Raw genomic sequence first — 25,197 nt, forward strand, 5'->3', positions numbered from 1 at the left:
ATGAATTGTTTTATCTCATTTGTAGTAGGTACCTACTTATTCCATTTGTTTTTTTTTCGTATTTTATATTTTATTGAATAATAATTATCTACTTATTAACTGTCAAAAAAAAAAGATACTGTGCAAACATTATTTTGATGTTTGTCAGGGAAACTGAATAATAAAAAAAAAATTTTACCTACCTTGATAATTATTTTAGATTCTGAACGAAGTGATAAATGTATTGATTTTACAATGATGTGTGTTTTTTTTTTTTGTGTCTGTGTACAGCAGAACTAGTCGAAATAATGCTTCGATTTCAAACTTTGGGGGTGGTTTCCGATGTAAAATTGAAGATACTTGGTGCATTATAGAGGTTAGGTTAGACTGACAAATCATCTCCGTTCAGAATCGTTTTTCGTATACAATGATACCTACCATTGCATTCAAATCTAACCTACCCTAGTCAGAGGCCCACCCCACCACCTAATGTACAGCAGAGCGACATCCACTTATCCGCTTTTAGATTCTGAACAGAGCGATGAATGTATTGATTTTTAACCATGATGTTTTTTTTTTTTTTTTGTGTCTGTCATCACGTTTTGGGGCAGTAAAAATGGTTTCGATTTTTGACTTCAGTACCTCGTTCGATCAGAAAGTGAATCTAGTTGGTACTTTGGGGGGTCAAAAGTAAAACAATCTTAATACTTTTCTAAATATTCGAGAAAAACAAACTAAAAATTAAGGGAAAAACGGGAAATTTTACGCACACTCATTTTTCGTTTAAATGATAGCTAATTATAATTTATATGAAAATTAGAAAATTAAAAATATCAAATTAAAATGATTTTAAACTTTAAAAGTGCATTGATAAAGTAAAACATTATTTCTGTTGCATATTCAGCATTTATATTATATGATATTACACCTATACTGTTTATACTAACAAAAGTAATTCTAAAGTAATGAATACAAATAATCAGAAAGTTGTTTAGCATACAATAATTGTATAAAAAACATATAAATATCAAAATAAAAAAATTGCTCTTATGAATTGAAACAAAAATACTAAGTGCAAAATTAAAATAAATACTGAAAAAAATTAAATTAAAAATTAAATTTATTCTACCTATATGTTCATCATACATTTTGTAAACAACATTTTTTTCCCTTATCGTAATATAATTTATTTTCATTACTAAACTTTTTCGATTTTTGGAATTTTTTATTATCGTTTTACATTTGTTTTAGATTCTGAGCGGAGCGATGAATGTATTAATTTTATCATAATGTGTTTTTTTTTTGTGTCTGTCATCACGTTTTAGGGCAGTAAAAGTGCTTCGATTTTTGACTTCAGTACCTCGTTCGATCAGAAAGTGAATCTGGTTGGTACTTTGGGGCATCAAAAGTGAAAAATTCTTAATACTTTTCTAAATATTCGAGAAAAACAAACTAAAAATTAAAGGGAAAACGGGAAATTTTACGCACATTCATTTTTCGACAAAATCGATTTTGGTTTTTGATGTAACTTTAAAACGAATGACCATAGATACATGAAATTTTCACCGAATGTTTATATAAGTATATTCTATCCACCATGCAATTTTCAAAACATTTCGACTTAAGTTGAACTATTCATAGGCATTTGAAATTTTCGATAATTATTAGTTTTTTTAAAATTAATATCGATAAAAATTTATTTGTTAGGCAGTAAAGCTTGAAAATATAATACAAGGCTCTTAACACATTGTTACTATAGCAGTTGAAAAATAAAAGAAATTCATAGTCACAATTTTTTTTTATAAGCTTTCAAAGTTTGAATTTTGACAAAATACGTAAAAATCACGAAAATTCACAAATTATTTTAAGCTAGAAATTCATAAAAAATTTTCCTTTTATATCTAAGATTTGAACATTTAATACAAGATTCCTTACAAGATTTTCAATCTTTATCACAAATAAAAAGTCCACCGGAAATTCAAATTAAATTTTTATGAGCATTTGAAATTTAAATTTTTACAACATTGGATTTTCACTTTTAACGATTTCCTTATTTTGGTGTCACTCTAAAACAAATTACCGCAGATACTTGAAATTCAGACTGAATGTTTATATAGGCATTTCATATATTTGATAAAATTTTCAAAATATTTAGATTTGTTTTGAGCTGTTTACTGAAATTTTAATTTTTCAACTTTTTTAGTTTTTTTTTTCTATAAATATCGATAAAAAATTATTTGTTCGGTAGGAAAGCTTGAAAATTTAATACAAAGCTTCTAACAACTTGTAACAATAGCAGTTAAAAAATATGAAAAATACGTACGCATGATTTTTTTTTATAATCATTTAAAGTTAAAATTTTGACTAAATACGTAAAAATTACGGCAATGTTCAAATTATCTTAGATAGAAATACATAAAAGTTTTTTTTTTTAATTCTTAGATTTCAAAATTTAATACAAGGCTCATAATATATTTTTACAATAGCAATTGAAAAATAAAAGAAATACATAGTCACAATTTTTTTTTTATAAGCATTTAAAGTTCAAATTTTGACTTAACACGTAAAAATTACGGCAATGTTCAAATTATCTTAGATAGAAATTCATAAAAGTTTTTCTTTTTAATTCTAAGATTTGAAAATTTAATACAAGTCTCCTAACATATTTTTACAATAGCAGTTGCAAAATAAAAGGAATACATAGTCACAATTTTTTTTTTAAGCATTCAATGTTTGAGTTTTGACAACATATTATGTAAAAATCGCGAAAATTTACAAATTATTTTAAGCTAGAAATTCATAAAAAAATTTCTTTTTAAATCTATGATTTGAAAATTTAATACAAAACTTCTTACAAGTTTGTCAATCTTTATCACAAATAAAAAGTCCACCGAAAATTCAAATTAAATTTTTATGAGCATTTGAAATTTAAATTTTTACAACATTGGATTTTCACTGGATTTTACATTTAGTGATTTTCTTATTTTGTTGTAACTCTAAAAGTCTAAAACAAATGACCGCAGATACTTGAAATTTTCACTGAATGTTTATATAGGCATTTTCTATATTTGATAAAATATTCAGATTTGTTTTGAGCTGTTTACTGACATTTTAATTTTTCAACTTTTTTAGTTTTTTTTTCTATAAATATCGATAAAAAATTTTTTGTTCGGTAGAAAAGCTTGAAAATTTAATACAAGGCTCCTAACATATTTTTACAATAGCAGTTGAAAAATAAAGAAATACATAGTCACAATTTTTTTTTTACAAGGATTCAAAGTTTGAATTTTGAAAAACATACGTAAAAATCACGAAAATTTATAAATTATTTTATGCTAGAAATTCATAAAAAATGTTCCTTTTATATCGTTTGAAAATTTAATACATGGCTCCTAACATATTTTTACAATAGCAGGTGAAAAATAAAATAAAAATATAGACACAATTTTTATTTACAAGCTTTCAAAGTTTGAATTTTGACAACATACGTAAAAATCACGAAAATTCACAAATTATTTTATGCTAGAAATTCATAAAAAAATTTTATTTTAAATCTAAGATTTGATTTTTCATAATCTATAATATATCCTAGACAGATAAACCATCTTCGCTCAAAATCGTTTTTCGTATACAATGATATAATATCATTGGATTCAAATTTAATTCCATACATTACAGTAAACCCACTTGTAACCTACTGTACAGCAGAGCGACATCCACGACTTACCCGCCTTTTTTTGTATTTGTATTTATAACTACACTATACTTAATTCTGTAATAATTAGTCTTAATATGCTTGTTATTTATTGTTTATAATCAAGTATGTCCAAAACATCCAAAAAGTACATGATTATTTATACATTCTTAATAACATAAAAAATAAAAATAATTGACATCATTGCTCTAGTGGTTTCAATCAGTAAAATTATATTTTATTCTAAACATTACAGAAAATCAGCAAATATAATAATTTATACTCGTATATATTTTGTTAGTAAAATAATTTTATTTTTATACGAGAACTCTTTGTTTATGAATACTTTTAATGCACTACCTATGAGTTTAGATTTTTTTAATATATTTATAATTACAATATTTTATTTTAAATGCCTTGTTGTATTAAACTATCTTAAGTCTATCAATATTCTTTTTAATATCCCTGAAATCCTAAATTCAAATTTAAAATTTATTGTTGTACTTATTATTCCTTTCATCCATAAAGCTGATTTCCTCATTTGAGGTTTTGTAAATTATTTATTTTAATATTGTAATTTTTAATTTTTTGAGCTTATTAGTCTTGCTAAAAGCTCTAATAAAGAAAAAAGAGAATTTTCTTCCATTAAATCCCGATCATACAATAAATAATGTAATTAAGGATCATGTAATTTTTACAAGTAAAAGCTCACTTGATAACTAAAGATCCAAAAAAATATTGAATACTGAAATATTTATAGTATTGAAGACATTTTTTATTAAATTTTAGGTCAACAGTTTCCATTCTGATTTAATATATTCTGTGATAACATCATGAGATGGATTACAGGTGCGAGTTTAGTATGTTTGTTATTTAGTGTGTGCGTGTGAGTGAGTATGTTCTGCTAAATGGCCTAAGTGACGTGCACAATATTAAAGCTTAAAAACTTATGAAAACGTGATACCCGCATGACGTGTTGTCCCCATCTTAAGCCGGTCCCACACGACTGGTGTACTTGGCCAACATTTGTCACTGGTGACATTACGCCAGTCGTATGGGAGGCTTCACAAGTACAATTGTTGGTTACTGGCTCGTACCGGAGGATTGTCGGTAAACCTGATACAAGTCAAAGGACCACCAATGTTTACATTCAACTTGGCGTTTGCTCCCACACGGCATGGCACTACATGGTGACTGGCCGTGCGAATTTAATTCATTGAGAGGACTTGATAAACTTATAAACTGGTCAACTATACAATCCATGTGGGAGAATATACAATTACCATGACAAGTATACCAGCGCTGGGCATTGAATATACACCAGTATATACTTGTGAATATACACCAGTCGTGTAGGAGCAAAGACCAATGTTGGTCATATATCACCAGTGACAAATATTGGCCAGTTCACCATTCGTGTGGTACCGCCTTTACAAGTGCATTGTTCGCGCCAAGCTATTAGCGCTTCGCGGTGTGCAATTTTGTGCGGCGACGACGACCGTGACCTATCAGCTACCTCTTCCTCCATACACCTCTTATTCCGTTAATTATGAGTTGAATTATTATAATAATTGTTATATTTATTTAATCTGTTTGGTTATATGTTCTCTATGTGAAATTACTGGTCAGCTTTTGCCTATTAATATAAAGATTAATGAATAAATATTATTAAACATTTTTTTTTCTTTGTTTTTCGTTATGCGGTCGATCCTATAGTACTTCCCGTTTTTTTGTCTTTTTGTTTTTCGTAACACTCAAACGATCAAGATCAGTACACATTTTTGTCGTTGTGTCTCATTGTCATTGTGACGCGAAAACAATTTTTGTTCTTGTTTTTAAATATATTATTAGTTACACGAGAGAGTTTATAAAACTTTAAACTACTACTTCGTAAACTGTTGCGTGAGTCTATTATTATTAATATTCTTCTGTTCACAAATGTGTGACTGAGAACCTTTCGTTCATTGTGCATCAACGCACTTAATACTTTCCGATGCAGTTTTGTTCCGCGTAGTCCGCCAGCACCAGTGGCGCACCCAAGTGGGAGGAGGGCTTTGGGGCTTTTTCATTAAATTATACGTTATTATAGCAAATATAATGGTATAATAATGAATAATGATAAATAATAATGTTATATTTTCAAATTGTATTATGTTACATACACACATATTTAATAATAGTTCAATCAAGATCAGAACACATTTTTGTCGTTGCGTCTCATTGTCACATTGTACACATGCGGGTATTACGTCCTCTTAAAAAGGCTTAATTCACAACTTCGGATATCAACAACAAGACATCAGCCTTACTCATTAAATAATTAAGTTTACAATTGTTGTACAAGAGTACAACAGTATAGGTATAGTTTAGTAGGATCCATTTATCTCCGTTATTTTTTATTGATTTACCCCATGAAATTTAAATACAAGAGTATTATCGAGAGACTTCATTATGTATGTCAAAATAAGTTACGAGCATTTTAAAATTGTAAATTTCTATAAAAATGTATATAAAAACAACTATAGTAATTACAAGGCGTAATGGATAGGCCATTCCAGTACACCATGTTTGTGACTACTGTTTGAAAGTAGGTGTCTCATGACAAGTGCGATGTTTATCGTTTTCGCATCGTTAATACCTACATTAGGTAAAAAATTGGTTCGTTCCGCGGTAGTCACCAAGTAATTAAGAAAATATTAGCATAAAATACTGTATACGTCCATGATGAAGACTGTGGAATTCAATATTTAAGACAACGAAACATGATGTAATTAGTCACATCCAGTATTTTTATGGAAATGTTTTTATTTAAGATAAAAATTTATAACGTTTTAGCTTTAATATAAAACGCATGCTTGAATACCTAATTATTAAGAATTGTACATACTAAAATAAATCATTAAGTCATTAAAATACATACTATGACAAATTTATTATGTTTTGATATTAAATATTATCTTTAATAAATGGTACTATACTAACTTAAAACTTGTTCTGATATTAGTGCGGCATTGCATTCAAAGCATATTATTTATTGTACATTAAGAGGACGCTACACCCGCATTTGTTGTCTTCGTCTCACAAGTGCATAACATTACAAAAACTGTTTCGCGCGGGAAAGAACCGAGAAAGATACAGTTATAACTAAGAAACGAAATTTTCACCAAATAAAAAGGAGAATTTTGTCTGTGCAATATCGTTTTTATTTTTTCGATATCACTTATACAAAAAAAATTCTTATTATTATTTTATAATATATTAATTTTGTGTTTTTTAAACATGAATAATTTTTTTTGTAGTTCTGATATCGAAAAAATAAAAACGATATTGCACAGACAAAATTCCCCTTTTTATGTGGTGAAAATTTCGTTTCTTAGTTATAACTGTAGCTTTCTTGGTTCTTTCCCGCGCAAGTTTTTGCAATGTTACGTACTTGTTAGACGGAGACAACACATGCGGGTGTAGCGTTCTCTTAAATATAAATTTAATGAAATGTTAAAAACAATGAATTAACTTTTTTTGACAACTTACATTATTGTGTATTTTTTATAATCTTAAGATATTATATTATATGTAAGATAACCTAGATTTTATTTTAGTTGAACATTTATGCTCAAAACTGGGCTTCAAATGGTGATATAAATATATATAAAATATAAATAAGACATTCCAAATGCGCGTCATCATAAAGATCTGTAGTTATAGGAAGTGCACAACCTTTAGTTTATAAAAATTAATTATTTATTTATGGAGGTTTAATTTTCGAACAATAATTGGGTGTACCGAAAAACTCCATAGGGGTACAAGGACTGTGATCTACTTTTCCACCAAAATAAGATAGTAGTATTCTTTTGAGAAATAAAAGAGAATCCTATTTTGATGTTTTAGTTTTTATTTATTTTTTGAACTGTTTCACCACAATGACTTTGAAGACATTTCCAATAAGCTACCCAATTATTACATGAGAATAATCAAAAATATAAATTATACTTTGGATAAATTCTATTATGTAATCTTATAAATTATAATCATAAATAAATTGTTTTTAAATATTTCTTTTTAAATAACCGCGATAATATTTAACACTTTTAAATTATAGATGTTATTACAATTATTGTATAATGATAAAGTATATCCGTATAACGGGATATTTACAGATCCAATTAGAAATCAATTAATTATGATTAAAAATAAAATATATAAAATCTAATTTTCATTATTCTTTAATCTTTATATTATTAGCAGTTTCTGTATAAATCGTCTTTGTTTCCGCTATGGTAGTTTCTTCTCATTTAGCGGAATTCGAACGTTTCATTGAATGAATAATATATTTTTTTGAATCCAATCGTAGGGGTAAATGCCATTATGCCAAGGTAATTAATCCGGTATTTATGGCCCAGAAGTATCCGGGTCTTCGACTACTACGTATGGTAATGGCGTCGAATGTTTAACATAGCCAACATTCTTAAACAAGCCCAACGAAACTTTGTTCTTTTCATTAATAAGTGCATGGGGAGAAACGCCACTCTCACCCATTACTTTTGTAACTGCCAACACAATCAGCTTACCAAAACCACGATTTCTGTAATCTGGCTGAACTATCAAAGTACTAAGACCACCATAACTGCCACACATGGCCCATGCCAATAGTTCGCCATTGTGCCGGTTGAATACACCTAAACCAATGTTGAGTCTTACCGTATCCCAAAGATCGGACTTGGGGTAAACGTCGCTGTGAGTCCATAACGAATAGATAAAGTCAATATGATCCACGGTCAATTGGCCAATAAAAACATCTTCTGGAATCCTATAGAAACAAAAATAATTTATAGATATCTGTATTCTAACTGAGAAATTAAAATCCATATTTTAATGAGGTAAGGTTTTTGGTTTATCAAAACTATGAGTTTCTTCCTTTTATATTCAGTGAAAAAGTATATAATTTTTTAGATTCTGGGCGGCGAATGTATTAATTTTACAATGATGTGTGTTTTTTATTTATTTAATTTTTTGTCTGTTCTCACGCGATAAAGTAGTCGTAATATTATGCTTCGATTTTCAACTTCAGTAGCTTTTTTGGTAAAATGTGAATTTAGTTGGTACATTAGAAAAATCAAGGTCCTAGTAGTTTTAAAAAGCCTTGGGGGGGGTGAATCAAGGTAAAACGGACATTTTTACGCAAAATCGGTTTTTAACTAAACCAATTGGTGATAATTGATAACTCTAAAACAAATTACTGTAGGTACACGAATTTTTCACTGAAAGTTTATATTAGAATGCCCTGTACTTAATAGTTTTAAAAATATTTCAACTATTTTTAAGTTATCTACAGACTTTTATAATTTTTTATTCTGTAAATGTCAATAAAATTTTATTCGTAAGCCTTACGACGTAAGATCAAAAACCTTGAAAATTGAATACAAGGTTAGGCTAGGTAAGGTTATATACCTTTATATAATAGCAGTTGAAAAATATTAAAAATACATAAGGACATTTTATTTCTTTAACCGTTTAATGTTCAAATTTTGACAAAATGTACATGTTAAAGTTATAATAACAAATTTACAATTTATAAAACGTTCTAATTTTATAGTTAAGGATTGAAAATTTAAAATAAGGTACCTACGGAAGTAGTTTGTTCTGTAACAAAAAACATTTAAGAACTAACCACTGTTTTTATTTTATAGTTATTTTAAGTTCAGATTAGCCAAGAAAAACGATTTTAATTGTATTGCTGTAGTTCAAAAATATTTTTCGCGGGTACTAGAAATTTCTAGAGTATTCTTTATATCCTAATTTTAATAGTAAATGACTTATAATACTAATACATTATAGACATTGTAGTATATTGTATGTACTATTAATGACTGAGGGAGTCAGGTACATACATTTTACTTGATATAGGTAGTATAAAATATTCTAGACTGACTATAACCGTCTTCCCTCAGAATCTTTTTCGTATACATTGCTGCTATATCATTGAATTCAAATTCAATAGTATCCATTACAGTAATACAGTTGTAACCTACTTTACAGCAGACTGACATCTACTTAGCCGTATTTTTTCGTAACTTTTATAACTTGATAGTTATTGAATTTAACGGATTGTTAAAATGACCCCGCATCCATTATAATATAATTGAAGATCACAATCGATGTTTAGTACTTTTGCCAAACCCCGGAAATAAAGTATTAACTGGTGCATATTTTGTTTCACAAAACTCACACATTTAACAAAAGTTGTTTAGTTTATATTATTTCGGGATCTTCCAACCATATATTATTTGTATTTTGAAAAATTTGTATTTAATTTTGAAAATTATTATTTTAATTATTATTATTTTATATAATTATTTTTTAAATTAAATTACCTATACAAAACTGAATATGATTTCATTAAAAATGCGTGATAAAAAATATAATATTATTCTATAGTTGGCAGTTGTATCTTAAATGATTAATCAACCTATGAAATGTCGATAATTTCTTTTATAATATAGATTATAGGTTCACTATGAGTCATAGTCTAAGACACTATACAATTCATTATACCTACTACATATACGTATTAAAATTTTGAATAAATTCCATCGCTCACTAATCATAACTTACGATAAAGTTTGCAATTTAAGCATAATATATATTATATATATATACATATATATATATATTCAATAAATATTGAGACTTCTTATAAATTGTTTTTTCGTATCTCATGTTTTTTTTTTTTATATCTATCCAACTACGAAAATAAAAGAAAGGATTTACCTATAGTCTATACCTATATAAATTGATTTTAACCGCAAAGCTGGTTAATTTCCATAAATAGGCAATTTAATTTATAGACAATGGATTTTTCACTATTCAATTATAATCACAACCCTAAAACGTATATCACAAATTATTTAATTTTATCTATATTTATAATACTGTGGTAAATCACACAATTTTTTAAAATTAGAAATCAGTTTTTTGAGATTAAAGAGTGAAATTCAAGACCAGATCGATCTCATGTACGAGATAATTCACATTAAATTAAAAACTATTTTTTAAATATTAATTCCTTTATTCTGAATTTATAACTATTTAGGGTAGCTGTTGCATTATTTTCTATCACTTAATTTAAAATTAACATTATCGACTACCTTTTGGAGTAACGTTACACTTACAGCAACAATCACTGCATCAATGGAGAAAAGTTTTAAATTTTAACGCCTATATTTTAGGATAAACCATCATAGTATAATATTATTATCTAAATAATTCTATTACGTAGATAAAAAATTTATCACTCATAGGTACGTCCAAAATTTATAATATAAAAATAAATAAAAACGTGTGCTATAGATTCAGAATACGCAATTGTGTGTAATATCGTGTATATACTCACAATTATGAAACTAAACTTTGCCATTCATAAAATTGTATACAAAATGTAACCAATAATAAGTTCCTAAGTCAAAGATTACATTATTATAATTTAAACGTTTTGGCTGTACCACGCTATGTGCACGTAATGCACACTTACCTAATACAGTAATAGATAATCATGTATGTAGTTAAAAAGCGTATATCTTACTCGTAATCTAATCTGGCGGCTACATCGGCTGGCATCCACTTAAGCACAGCATTTGAGTACAGTTTACTCTTCAATCCTTTTTCTTCAATCATCGTTTCCACGATGGCCTTCATCCTGAACGGAATAGCTTGGAACAGCGGTTTCTTCTGCCAGTTGATGATCTCAGTGCTAAATAGTATCCTTCGGAATTGTTCTTCGTTCCCCGGGCAAGTGTATGTAACTATGACGTCCGGATATTCTTCTTCCTGAAATTAATATTACTGTGCAATTCGTATAATGTATCTTCCAGCGTCATGAATGAAAAAAATCCTAGAATTAAAAAACAATCTTAAAAATTATATTAACCATCAGATGTCTGGCCGTATAATAATCTAAAACGTCCGAACCTTCAGTGCAGATCACATTAAAAATCATAACAATTTATACAACTTATAAAACAAACATTTGTAACCAATAAGAACTTTTTAAGTTTTGCTGTATAAAAATAAAATGGTCATCACATTGACATTTTTCTTATTAATCAAATGTATTTATGATTCGTACTTACAGGTCGTGATAAAATCCCAATAAATGTTCCATTTTCAACGTCATTAGAAATATAGTATAATTTGTAACTCGATGCTGAATTTTTACGCATCCATTGAAATGCATTTTTGATAAAATAATATGCCTGAAAAATGGAAAATACAAATGATGAAATGAACAAGTAATACAAAATTAATGCTTGATAATAAATAACTTTTTCGGTATGTACTTTATATTTTATTATATTATATATTTATATTTTACAATAATTAAATAGAAACAGTTTAAATGAATGAAAAAAAGATTAATCATGACCTTTGCACTTGACAGTTTACTTAAAATCTTAAAGAATTGTAAAATTAAAATCAAATCAAATCGTTGCATTTAAAAATATTTAGTACAACGATCAAATGAGTTTAATGAAGTTTTAAGATACGGTTTATTACACATAATATGCCTAATTTCTATGTTATACAAACACTACGTATTTAAATAGGTATGTTATGATTTTTCGATAGAATGCACATCTGTTTAATAACTAAAAAGATTGCATTATTGAGACCGAAGTATCGATAGGTAGTTATATATAATAATAAAATAATTGGGAGGTGCAGATTTAAATACCGTTTTTAGAATATTATTTGAAAAATATCATTAAATTATGCGTATACCCGAAGAATAAAATAACCTATATATAGGTAATAAATATTAATTTTTTTAAGTAAAAAATCTTTATTATCAAGTTGTCAATGTCTAAGTAAATAAAACTAAAATAAAAATGAATAGACTTTAATAGTGAATAAGCTAATTAATTGGTGTTTATACTCAATGGGTTTTAATAGGTATTTATAATTTAAAATAGCATACTTTTTTATATTATTATGGGTAAACTTTTACATTTTAATAAATAAACATATTATTTTTAGAAAAATCTATTTTTTGTCAAATATTATTTGTCATGAGGTAACCGGTAACAGAAAAGTTGTCAAGATTAATGGTAATTTTATGGTTGATTACTTTAGGTACCAGCGGAATGAAATCAGTTAAAATATTAGTGATTAAAAATACATTTTTAGCGTTTAAATAGATTATTCATTTTGCAACAATGTTTATTCATAAATAAATACACGAATAAAGATTGAGGTCAAACACTTATTTTGCTTTATACTTAGAAGAGCTTTGTATGTGTCTATATTATTGTGAATAAAAATTTATAAATTAATTTAGGCACTACCAGTTTAGTTGGATTAATTTAAATTTATTTTTTAGCGTATTAATTTCGTATTGATTGTGTTTTGCTAATTTATAGCTAACAAGGAAGTACTCAAATCAATGTAGGTACTTATAGCGATTTGTTTATAGTGAGCATTACATACAATTTATTGGACCTGTAATTTAACAGTCTAATTACAACAAACATTATTATGTGCATATATATATTTGTAAATGAAATTTTTTTCAGGTTATAAATAAAGTGGCTCAAATGTTGATCTATAAATATCTGTGAATATCTGGGTGTAAACACTGTTAACTATACACTGTGTTTACTGTAGTAAATTATACGAATGGATGATTACAAAATTAGTAAAAATATGAAATATGATAAAAATTAAATGATATTTAAATAACATTAAGTACAAAATTTATAAAAGTTAGAGCCTTTGAGGTACTTAATAAGTAGTAAGTATTATTATTACAATAATAATAAGTATATATGTTACGGACTAATATTATAGTAGTCTAATATATGGTACTAATTTAATTAAATTTAAAAAAATAATTATAATTATTTACACATTACACATAAATATAATAATTACAGGAATATGTAAAACATAAACAATTATACCAAGACACCAAACTAAAAATTTTTACGAAATAATATAAATGTAGGTAAGTAAATACTTATTGAATTTGGCCAAGGATAGTTTATAAACGTTAAAGACAAATATAAATTATCTAATAACAACTATTTGTCTATTTAGTATATTATATTTAAAATACATATTTTCCGAAATAAAAAAAAATACTAATTGTTTTTGTTTTCAAAATATAATTATTTTTTGATGATTTCTGAAATATATTTGAAGCTGTCTGTGTATACACGTGTGCTGCGTATATGCGACAGTGTGGCGCGTTGTCTATTGAAAAAAAAAAACGTTGCACTGTAATCATATAAATTGGTAACTAATAATCGCATATTGTAGACTCTAAGACCCGACTCCAGATACTGACTACTGAATGATGGACTTACGTCATCAAATCAAATGAACCCTTAAGTCATTAACATGCTTGAAAAATACACATTTACATAATTATGTGTGCCGTCCAAGAGTATTTTATTTTATAGATACGTATATAATATTATATCTACAATATTATATATTGATATGCTTATATGATATAAACTTGTAACTTATAAGTTATAACATATTTTTCCACAACTAAATAATTCATCATAGAAATATAGAATACATATTTATCGTAAGTTCATAATATTTGTTCTTTTATTTTTCATACTCTTTAGGATCTCATATATAATATATTTTATATAAATATAATGTGACCGTAACTATTAAATTGCCAATTATAATACAGATATGCTTGACCCTCTTTATACAGTTATAGACCTTTATATCAAGTTTTAGTAACCTATATTTAAATACAAACAGATTTTGAATCAGAACACTACATGGAAATCCTGCTATCGATTAATCGACTCGATTGATTTTGATTTTAACTCGACAACAGTTACATTTTTCATAAAGTTCTATCAATGGGCGGTTTCACTCAAACTCAGTCTTTATAAAATGTACAACACTAATAATAATAAGAAAAAAATGTTTTTTTTTATACACCATAATATACTCACGTGAATACAGTTCGGCCAATCGCGTTTCAATACTTGTTCGCAGAAATATTCCATTATTGCTTCGGGCATTTCTTCGAGAACTTCGCTCCTCATGATGGTGCTCGTGTAGGTATTCTTTGTCGACGTGTAAGTAAATAATAATATCGTGAGATGGATCTCGAACGATTGGGCTCACGGTGTTTATAATAGGAAATATTATATTTACTAAACCGGAGTAGGTCTTTAAATATCAAATGGTGTACAGTCGTGAGTTTAGTATGAACCAGTTGGTGGGTTTAGCTGACAGGGTATTAGAGTGTACGTAGTATTATACGACAAACGAGCGTGTCGGACGACCAGTCAAATGTAAAATGGACGGAGCGGCTGAACAGTTTACGGATCCAAGTGTTCACGTTAAACACAAAACGCATGTACTTGTCTGTGTGTGCGTGTGTATTTGTGCGCAGGCGTGTGCGTGCGTGTGTATGCGCCGTTGTGGGGTGTGGAGACGGCGGCAGTGTCGGGGTGGCGGTGGTGGTGGTGGTGGTGTTACCGTGTTAGTAGTAGTGATGTCGGTGGTGCTCCGAGCGCGTCTAGAAACGAATCTGTGACCCTATTGCCGGCGTTAATGCGTGTGGTGGGGGTAGTCCCGGCGTGCTCCGCTACAGCGGTAGCTGTAGGCTTTCTGCCAAATGGCCCGAGTGGCCGAGTGACGTGTATAATGTTCAATGTTATATAACGCCACACCACTTTCCGACGAGGTTATAATATTATATTATCCGAGGCCCAACAATAAAATACGTATAAGTAGTCACTGGTCAATGCGACTTCCACGTGTAGTAACTCCGCAGGGTATGCATTTACCAAACGTAAATTTGCCGCAGATACACGCATACGTTAATTTTCAAACTATTTTTTTGGACAGACTTGACAGAGACGCGATATTGTGTTACTTGTGCGATCGAACGCCAACTGTAAATACCTACACGTTGTATACCCATAGATATGATTGTACCATGACGTTCAGGTAGGGTTGGGATACGTCCCGATTTGGCGTGACATTCCCGATTTTTAATATACTTGTCCCGCGTCCCGTTTCAATGTTTAGCGGGACGCGTATGTCACGATTTTTATGAGTTTTTTAAATTTTTGTCCCGTGTCCCGTCTTACAAGCCAGCGGGACCAGAAAGTCCCGATTTTTTTACAACTACTTGGAACAAAATATTTGTAGCATCTAACATTAAAACAATATTGATTTGTTTTTAGATTTTATAACTACTCTTTAAATTATTTTATATTATATATTATTATTATATACATTTATATCAGTATTATGAATTTGTGTTATATAATATTGTTATTCATTTGTATCAGTAGTATTAATTTAAGAATATCCATAATTTTTCATAATTATTTTACTTTATTATAGATACTAAGATACCTAATCAATTTACAATTTTTTGTCCCGATTCCCGCTTTTTAATAAAGCGGGACGTCAATATCCCGATTTTTTCCAATATTACATTTAAAAAAATTGCGTGTCCCGGGAGTTAAAAAAAAAATCCCAACCCTACGTTCAGGTATTGTCAGCGATAACATCGGTGATGTTAATGTGATAATGAAAAAATATTATCATTATTATTATTATCATTTACCTCCAACAAAGGTGGTCGCTTGATTATTTACGTCTCTCAGTTAGGACATAATACCCTGGACGTGCTTGACGCCGTCATGCATGTGATATGCATGACACCATTAAAGCACATTTTATACGTTTAGTAGGATCCATTTAACTACTTTTAATCGATTTTTTTATCAAGCCTAAAGACAAGAGTAATTTTTTATGTCAATGTAAATTACGAGCATTTTAAAATTTAAAATTTTAAAATGATCATAACTTGATTTTACGGCTGAGTACCAAAAATAGTTTACTACGTACAATATGGTTGTTGGGCCTAGAACAATAATATTCTAATTATTTTCACCTTTAAACATTTGGTAATGGGTGAATTTATTCTGCAGTTAATGAAAATAACAGAGTAAAATGTATTCTTTTGAACATAAATGATGCTATATCATACATTATTTTACGCAGTCATTATCACACGTGTTGATATAGATTCTAATTTATAAAATTTACAATATAATAATACTTTTGTAAAAAAGATATACATTTTACATAGCAGTGGGTAACGCTCTGATCTACTGAAATTTTAAAGTCACTGAAATTAATGTGTTAAATTTGAATTCAGTGATATAAAAATATAAAATCATTGTATTTATACCAAAAATGATTTTGAGCGGAAACGATGATCTGTTAGAATGTTACAATACTCGGCTAGTTTAATTAAATTTAATGATATTATTGTGATTAAAGTAATTTATTTTACTATTTTATAAGCATTGTTGCATTAGTATTATATAGTAATTTAAATTCATTTTTGAAATTTGAAGAATTCATGATGGTATAGAAATAACTACTTACATGCAAACTTATTTTACATTTTTAATCCTAATAAGGTATAAAAGTTAAAGATTTTATAAATTTTTAACTACGAAATGATTAGTAAAAGTTGAATTTAATAAATTTTGAACTTTAAATGCCTATGAAAAAAAAATTGTGTGTAATCATAATATACTCGTACTAGTAGCCTTGTATTAGGTACATTTTTAAGCTTTTGGGCATTTATGGAGAAAAAAACTAAAAAATTGAAAATTAAAAAATAATGTCCAAAATCAGCTCAAAACGATTCAAAATATTTTGACTATTTTATCAAGTATAGAAGTTGATAAAATAAAATGTAGTTAAAATTTTAAGTATCAAACATTTTTTTTATTTTTTTTTGAAGTACATCGACAACTAGGCCATTAGTAAAATACATTTTTTTTTTTGTAACATTTTTAGTATTTTAAGTATACCTACATTTTCTAGATTAAATTAAATTGTACAATTCTGTTTTTTTTTTAAGAATAAAATTAAGTTTTTTACATCCTTTGGGTTTGGTCCAAGTGCTTGACAGATTTGTTCGGATATGTAAAATTGATTTCGATACTGATTGTATTTTTGACATTCAGTGATAATGTGGTTGACGGTTAAAAGTATACGCTGCATGACTCACATAGTGGAGGATCGTCTTTACTCATCAAGTAACTGTGTGTGACCAATTCGGAGGCGGTTTATTATGGTTTCATCTTTTCTATTGAGTTCAAGATTTTTCCATGGGTTTATATTATTTTTTATTTTGTTGAGTTTGGTGTTGAGTTTTCGCCAGTGAAAGAGACATTTATTATATATTGAGTGTAGGTTTATTTCGTTCTTTGCATCTGCGAATGTGATGGAATTTATGGTTGGAATTGATGCAGAGATGATTGCATTGCATTGCATTGCTTCTTGGTCAGCCTAATTTTTTTATTTTTTTTTATTTCAATATAATAAGAAAACTTTCAACAAATCAAGTGAATTGTTTAAGCGCTTATAAAAATAATAAATATGTTTTGATTTTCCGGTAAACATTTTTTTTCTGATAAAAGTAGACGAATTTATGAAGAATCTAGCATTAAATTTTCAAATTTTATAGATATCAAAAGAAAATTTTCGATGAATTTTCGACTCAAAACAATTTTTTTAGTTTTCGTAATTTTAACGAATTTTATGTCAACATTTGAATTTCACACGCTTATAAAAAATATGTGAATTTACAATCATTTTTTTTTTTAATTCCCTTTTACAACTTATGATTAAAATTTAAACTTTGTATTCCAATATCAATTTTATTGACGGATCAAACATTTTTTATTGACATTAATCAATAAATAATGATAATAAACATCAATTTAATATACCTATAAATAATAATAACAATATGAGTCAAAATATTTAGGTTAATAAAAAATGCTAGGTACCTAATATAAAGATTATCATATTAAAGACCATATTTTTTCTATTGGTTCACTGAGCATAAAATACTCTGACGTGTTGTAGCTCACTATTATTATAAAAAAAGGCGTAAAATCATATAAATGACTTTTTCATCACATCATATTATTTTTGTATTTTTATCATTGTATGTCGATCATAACTTATAAAATAGGTATATTAATTATAATAATCGAGATTATCAAAATCATAAATTTAAATTTCCGATTTCATTTAATTTTGTATTGTAAAACATGAACATTGAACAAATATACATATAAAACACTGTGACTATGTATAAATGTATTCAAGAAATATTTTAACTGCTGTAGAGGAATAGACATTTTATAGTAAGAAACAAAAATAGAAAAAGTTTAAAATCTTCAAATATTTCAAACTACAGCAAAACCAAAATAATTTATTTTTAATATGAAAATATAGAAAAATATTCTATAGATTACATAAATAAATATTGAAATATTTGCAGTAGGAACTTTTACAAAATAATCGGAAAAAATAAAAACAAATTTGGTAAAAACAAGAATTTTTATGTAAAACTATAACTGTTTTTCGAAAAAATTGTTTCAGTTTTATTCTATCGTAATCAAAAAATAAATAACTTTTTTATATTAATACAATACATTTTTAGAAAATACTGATATATTATCATTTTCTAAACTGTAGGATTGATATAATTGCTAGTATAAGTATATTTTGGTCTTTTTTTGGGTTATTTACCTATAATAACTTGACGCTATTAACTTTTTTAAATTTATCCTTAATACAATTTTTGCTTTTGGGTAAAAAGTATTGAAAATTTAATTGAGAGTTCCTCTTAAGCTGTTCAGATGTTCTACTAGAAACCTAAACAGCTCAAAATAAAAACGTACAATATTTTACAATGATGTGTGTTTTTTATTTTAGTGGCTGTCATCACGTTTTGTTGCAGTATAAATGCTTCGATATTCGACTTCAGTACCTTGTTATATCAGAAAGTAAATCTAGTAAGGGTGTAAAAATTAAAAAATTCTCAATATTTTTCTAAATAATCGGAATAAACAAACTAAAAATGAAGGGGAAAACGGAAAATTTTACGCACAATCAGTTTTCAACAAAATCGATTTTGGTTTTTGATGTAACTTTAAAACAAATGACCATAGATACATGGAATTTTCACCAAATATAAAAATATTCTATCCACCGTGCAATTTTCTAAAAAATTTCGGCTTAAATTGAACTATTTATAGGCATATGCAATTTTCGGTATCCGGTGAATTGGTCGCGAACAATTGATCGCGGGCAAATTGGTCGCGAATACAATTGATCGTCAAACGAACATTTTTAGTTTTTTAGTTATTTTATTATAATATTAGGTATATTTCCGAGTTTTATGTTTTTAAAGTTTCTCACAGTTCATTAAATTTAAAATTATAATAAATAAATAAACAATACTAATAATAATAATAATAATAATAATACAGTTACGTGTGCACTATCGACCGAGCAACACGTTAATCGCTTCGACCGCGCTCTCGTATTTTTAGCTCTCGTATGCACTCAGAATAATTACGTAAGACTATCAGGTAATATGAACATTTTTCATATAACTACCACCTTCTTATATTTACCCGCCTAATAGAAATATTAACTCCAAAATGGGTGATTCACCCAAGAACCCCCCTAACCTAATAGACAAACTTTTAAATTCAAAAAAAAACCAAACACACAAACCCAATGAGCCAACTCGTATTTCCGTTACTGCCATTACCACCGTAGATAAAGAAACTAATGTATCGCCGCCTATCGTCACATCAAACACAGATAACGTCACTAATGACCACACATCCAAGCCATCCGACCAAAATAACGCAAATATTATTTACACCGATGTAACCAACCATATACAGAGCGTTCCAAATGAAAAATCGACATCAATTCAAAACTACCCCTCCGAAACCGATAAAAACAACTTAAAAAAAAAAACGTTCGCCGAGACCATCAGCAATGTTATTACACCAAAAAAAGAACAGGCAATCATCTTCGATTCTATCGATAACATACCACAAATCGAATACGTCATAGCCATCAGCAAAATAATTCCACCGAAAAATATTAAATTCGTTTCTAGAATGTCAAACAACCGTTTTTGCGTTTATTTCAACGACAAAAACACTGTTGATCTTCTAATCAAAAATCATCCTATTATCAAACTAAATGATCTCACACCTATAAAAATTAGACGGCTAGTAAACCCAACCAAAAGAATCATTATTTCTAATGTATCGCCCGCTATTCCTAACGATATAATTATTGCTGAACTACATAATCGCAATATCCAACTCCTATCACCGATAACACACATTAACGCTGGATTCAACTTAAAAGATCTAGAGCATATCTTAAGCTTTAGGCGGCAAGTTTATATAAACCATGAAGACTTTCATAAAATACCAGAATCCTTACTGGTTAAGGCCGAAAACGAACTTCACAGAATTTTTCTCACAGACGACACCCTTACTTGCTATAAATGCAAACTCACTGGACACACATCAAAGCTGTGTAAAAATCCCCCACCAGATCCTCCAAACGCTATGTTATATGAATCATCCGACCCCAACATCACTACAAGCAAATCAATCATCTCAAAAGATAAGACCGGGCATATCGTTCCGTCAACAGTTATTCCTTCAGATAATGCAAATGATACTTTTGATACTTCCAAAGTGCAAAACTCAATTCAAACATCTCTTCTCGACGACTCAATAACAAGTGAATCAACACAAGAATATAGTACACTAATACCCACATCTGAATCGAAAAAAAGATCTGCGCTCTCCTCTACATCATCAAGTATAACCACTAACTGTCCATCCCCTAAAGCTTCGTCACAAACTATTATCTCAAACGACATTAACACGCCAATCGCAAATTCTATAAAAACACCTCAACCAAAACCTAAAAAAATAAAACGCACCAATTCCTTAGAACAAATAATTTTAAAACTCGACGAAACATTTGATCCAGTAAAATCCTTCTTCTCAGAAACACCTGGCTTAAAAATAAATTACGATCAGTTTAAGTACATTATTGAAAACACCCTCAGTGTTGCCGACCCATCTCCTACATTAGAACAGTTCAACATCACTGAATTCGAAATAATTGAAATCATCGAAAACATAAAACCCAAATTGAAAAATCAAAGCATAAAAAATAGGCTCTCAAGACTTTGCAGCACGCTGCTCGACAAAGCCCTTGGAACTGATCCAATCAATCCTTAATAAATATATATATCTCAATTCAAACACAAACCTTAATATTTAAATGCAGTCACAACATAAAAACATTATTCAATGGAACCTCAATGGTTTACACAAAAATATCGAAGAAATCAAACTAATAATCAATCTACATCATCCAATTGCAATATGTCTTCAAGAAACCAACCTAAAATACGATGAATCCCCTCCAATAATTAAAAACTTCCAATATGCAAAAAAAAATCGCAGAGACTGCCTGAGGGCAAGTGGTGGCGTATGCATCCTTATAAACAACTCTTTCCCCTGGGAGGAAATCCCTATCAATTCAAACCTAGAAGCAGTTGCAATATCAATCACACTCGAATCAAAAATCTCCCTCTGTAATATCTACATCCCAAATCAATGTAACTTCTCTCTCTCAGACTTAGAAAATATTATTAAACAGCTACCAAGACCTTTCATCATTGTAGGGGACTTCAACAGCCATAGTCATATATGGGGGTCATACAAAACCGACACAAGAGGTAAAATCATAGAAAAATTATTAGAACAAGATAACATTGTAATCCTCAATAACAACGAGCAAACCAGAATAAATCCCTCTAATAGAACCCTCTCAGCTATCGACTTATCGTTATCCACCCCCACCATAGCTCAAAGACTCCACTGGCAAGTACTTAATGAAATATACAATAGTGACCACCTACCTATCTCTATTCAATTTATTTCTAACTCAAATCAAACGAGCCATCCTACAACAAAATGGAACCTCAAAAACCCTGACTGGGTCCTTTTCTCAAACCTTCTCGAAATGAAAATCAAGTCTATAAAACTTTCTGGTGAAGATATAAATATCGATAAAACAGTTAACAAATTCACAGAGAACATCATAGAGGCAGCAGAACAAACAATTGGCTACACTAATCATACCTCCAAAAACCCACAAGTCCCCTGGTGGAACAATGAAATTAAAAAATATATAGCCCTTAAAAATAAAGCACTTAAAACATTCATCAAAACCAGATCTTCGGAAGATCATATAAAATTAAAAGAACTCAGAGCCAAAACAAGATTCTTAGTCAAAAGCAATAAAATTATATCATGGCGAAACTTCACTGCCAACATCGGTGCCCAAGTCGACCCCCACATAATGTGGAACAAAATTCGATCATTACAGGGACGGAAAAATCACAAACATATTTACCTCACCACCAACTCATCCCTAAACACCGATCCATCTTCAGTCGCCCACCTCCTCGGTGAATACTTCAAAAAAAACTCCAGTAATGAAATGTACAGTCGCGACTTCCTACGTGAGAATGCAAACAAACCCCCTTCCCAACCATCGTCATTATCACCTCTAAACACACATCAGTCCGACCTAAACACGCCAATAACTATGGAAGAAATACTGAATTCGCTTAAAAGATGCACTAGCAAAAGTACAGGTCCCGACAATATCCCTTATATTTTTATCCAAAACTTCAACATTAATACACTCCAAATACTCCTAAAAATCTACAACTACATCTGGAACCACAACGTTTTCCCACAAAGTTGGAGAAACAGCATTGTGATCCCCATAAGTAAACCAGGAAAAAATAAATTCACACCTGAAGGATACCGTCCAATCTCTCTCTTAAATACGTTATGCAAACTCTTAGAGAAAATCGTAAATCAACGTCTAATATGGTTCCTAGAACAGTCCTACTACTTCACTCCTGAACAATGCGGATTTCGGAAAAATAAAGGTACAAACAACTGTCTTTCAAAAATACATACAGAAATACAAAACACATACGCCGAAAATCAATACTTAGGTATGATTAGCTTAGATTTAAGGAAAGCCTACGATACAACATGGAAACCCCACATTTTGACTAGTCTCTCTAAAGTACTTAGCCAAAATCAAATGTTCAATTTCATCAGAAACTTCCTAAAAACAAGAACTTTCCAAGTAAGAATCAACCAGTCACTTTCCAAAGTATTCGACCAAGCCAACGGAATCCCCCAAGGATCAACAATTTCAGTCACTCTTTTTCTGATAGCCATCAACAACATCACTCAAAACATATCCTTCCCTGTCAAATCTACCCTCTACGCGGATGATTTCAATATTTACTGCCGGAGCAAATCCCTAGCCACTGTCCAATGCCATCTTCAAAAAGCCATCAACAACCTACAAAAATGGACTCAAACATCCGGCTTCACCTTTTCTCCCGAAAAATCACAATGCATCGTATTTACACGCAAACGCGCTCCAAATCCAATTAAGATAAAATTGGGCGACCATCAATTAATAAATAGTAATACAATCAAAATACTCGGTATCATTTTCGACAAAAGATGCTCTTGGACCCATCACATCAATTTTTTGAAATCAGCCATCTCTCCACGTCTCAATATTATAAAAATGTTATCCCATACTTCATGGGGTTCTAAAACTCACGTATTGTTGTCTATCTACAAATCCCTAATACTATCTAAACTTGACTACGGATCATTCATTTGGACAACGGCTAATAAATCGATTACAAAAAAACTAGATACAATTCACAACTCCGGACTTCGTATGTCAATTGGAGCCTATCGCTCTAGTCCAATACCGAGCATCTACAACCTATCAGGTACTCCTCCTCTTGATATAAGAAGACTCAAAATAACATTAAATCACGAATTAAAGCTAGCTAACACTCTTCCTTCGCTCGACTTCAATCCAAAATTTAAAACTTTAACAACACTACTCCAGGAGAACAATCTAGTCATCTCAGATGTATTAACAATTTCTCCCCCCTTAACTCCGCAATGGACAAATCCCAACGTAGCAAACACTGATCTCTCCATTTAAAAAAAAAAAGACACCCCTCCTTCAATATATAAACAAGAATATTTCCACATAATACAAAACATAAAAAGCGAAAAAATATACACGGATGCATCCAAAAGCCCTACCGGGGTCGGGGCTGCAGTTATTTGGAATAACATGGAATCCATGTACAAACTCCCCAGTGCCTGCTCCGTCTTCACAGCTGAATCATTCGCAATAATCAAAGCCCTCGATTTAATAACCGTTCACCAGCTCCAAGACACCATCATATTCACTGACTCCCTCAGCGCCATCAACAATATTAACAATACCAATAACCCAACAGACATCGGTCTTCATATTCAAAACAAAATATATACTCTACAGAAAAACAATAACTTCAAAATCAAACTTTGCTGGATCCCCGGTCACTCCAACATCATTGAAAACGAGCGCGCCGACCTTGCCGCTAAAACTGCAATAACCTCTACACTATCGTCTCCCATCAATATCATCGCATACAGGGACATACAAGCACTGATAACTAACAAATGTCATCTAAGATGGCACCAGCAATGGTTATCTTACTC

The 25,197-nt window shown here is 29.4% G+C and overlaps 1 protein-coding gene across 1 annotated transcript; it reads right to left on the reverse strand.

Moving 5' to 3' along the window:
* Positions 1 to 6,586: 6,586 nt before the first annotated feature.
* LOC107166602 (uncharacterized) lies at positions 6,587 to 15,059 on the reverse strand. Its single transcript, XM_015515337.2, has 4 exons — positions 14,650 to 15,059; positions 11,800 to 11,922; positions 11,253 to 11,497; positions 6,587 to 8,480 (listed from the first exon to the last, which is right to left on the reverse strand). Exons 1-4 carry the CDS (start codon positions 14,740 to 14,742, stop codon positions 8,063 to 8,065), a joined length of 879 nt encoding a protein of 292 aa, XP_015370823.1. The 5' UTR covers positions 14,743 to 15,059; the 3' UTR covers positions 6,587 to 8,062.
* Between the last annotated feature and the right edge of the window lie 10,138 nt (positions 15,060 to 25,197).

The sequence above is a fragment of the Diuraphis noxia genome, unplaced genomic scaffold, assembly GCF_037042655.1.
Source record: "Diuraphis noxia isolate RWA-SAM2 unplaced genomic scaffold, SU_Dnox_SAM2 contig0002, whole genome shotgun sequence".
Lineage (NCBI taxonomy): Eukaryota > Metazoa > Arthropoda > Insecta > Hemiptera > Aphididae > Diuraphis > Diuraphis noxia.

Coding starts and splice junctions, on each gene's coding strand:
- LOC107166602 (XM_015515337.2), bottom strand. CDS start 14,742: ATGAGGAGCGAAGTTCTCGAAGAAATGCCCGAAGCAATAATGGAATAT. Junction 11,923..14,649: donor ATTGGCCGAACTGTATTCAC/GTGAGTATATTA, acceptor TCCATTTTTCAG/GCATATTATTTTATCAAAAA. Junction 11,498..11,799: donor TTGGGATTTTATCACGACCT/GTAAGTACGAAT, acceptor TATTAATTTCAG/GAAGAAGAATATCCGGACGT.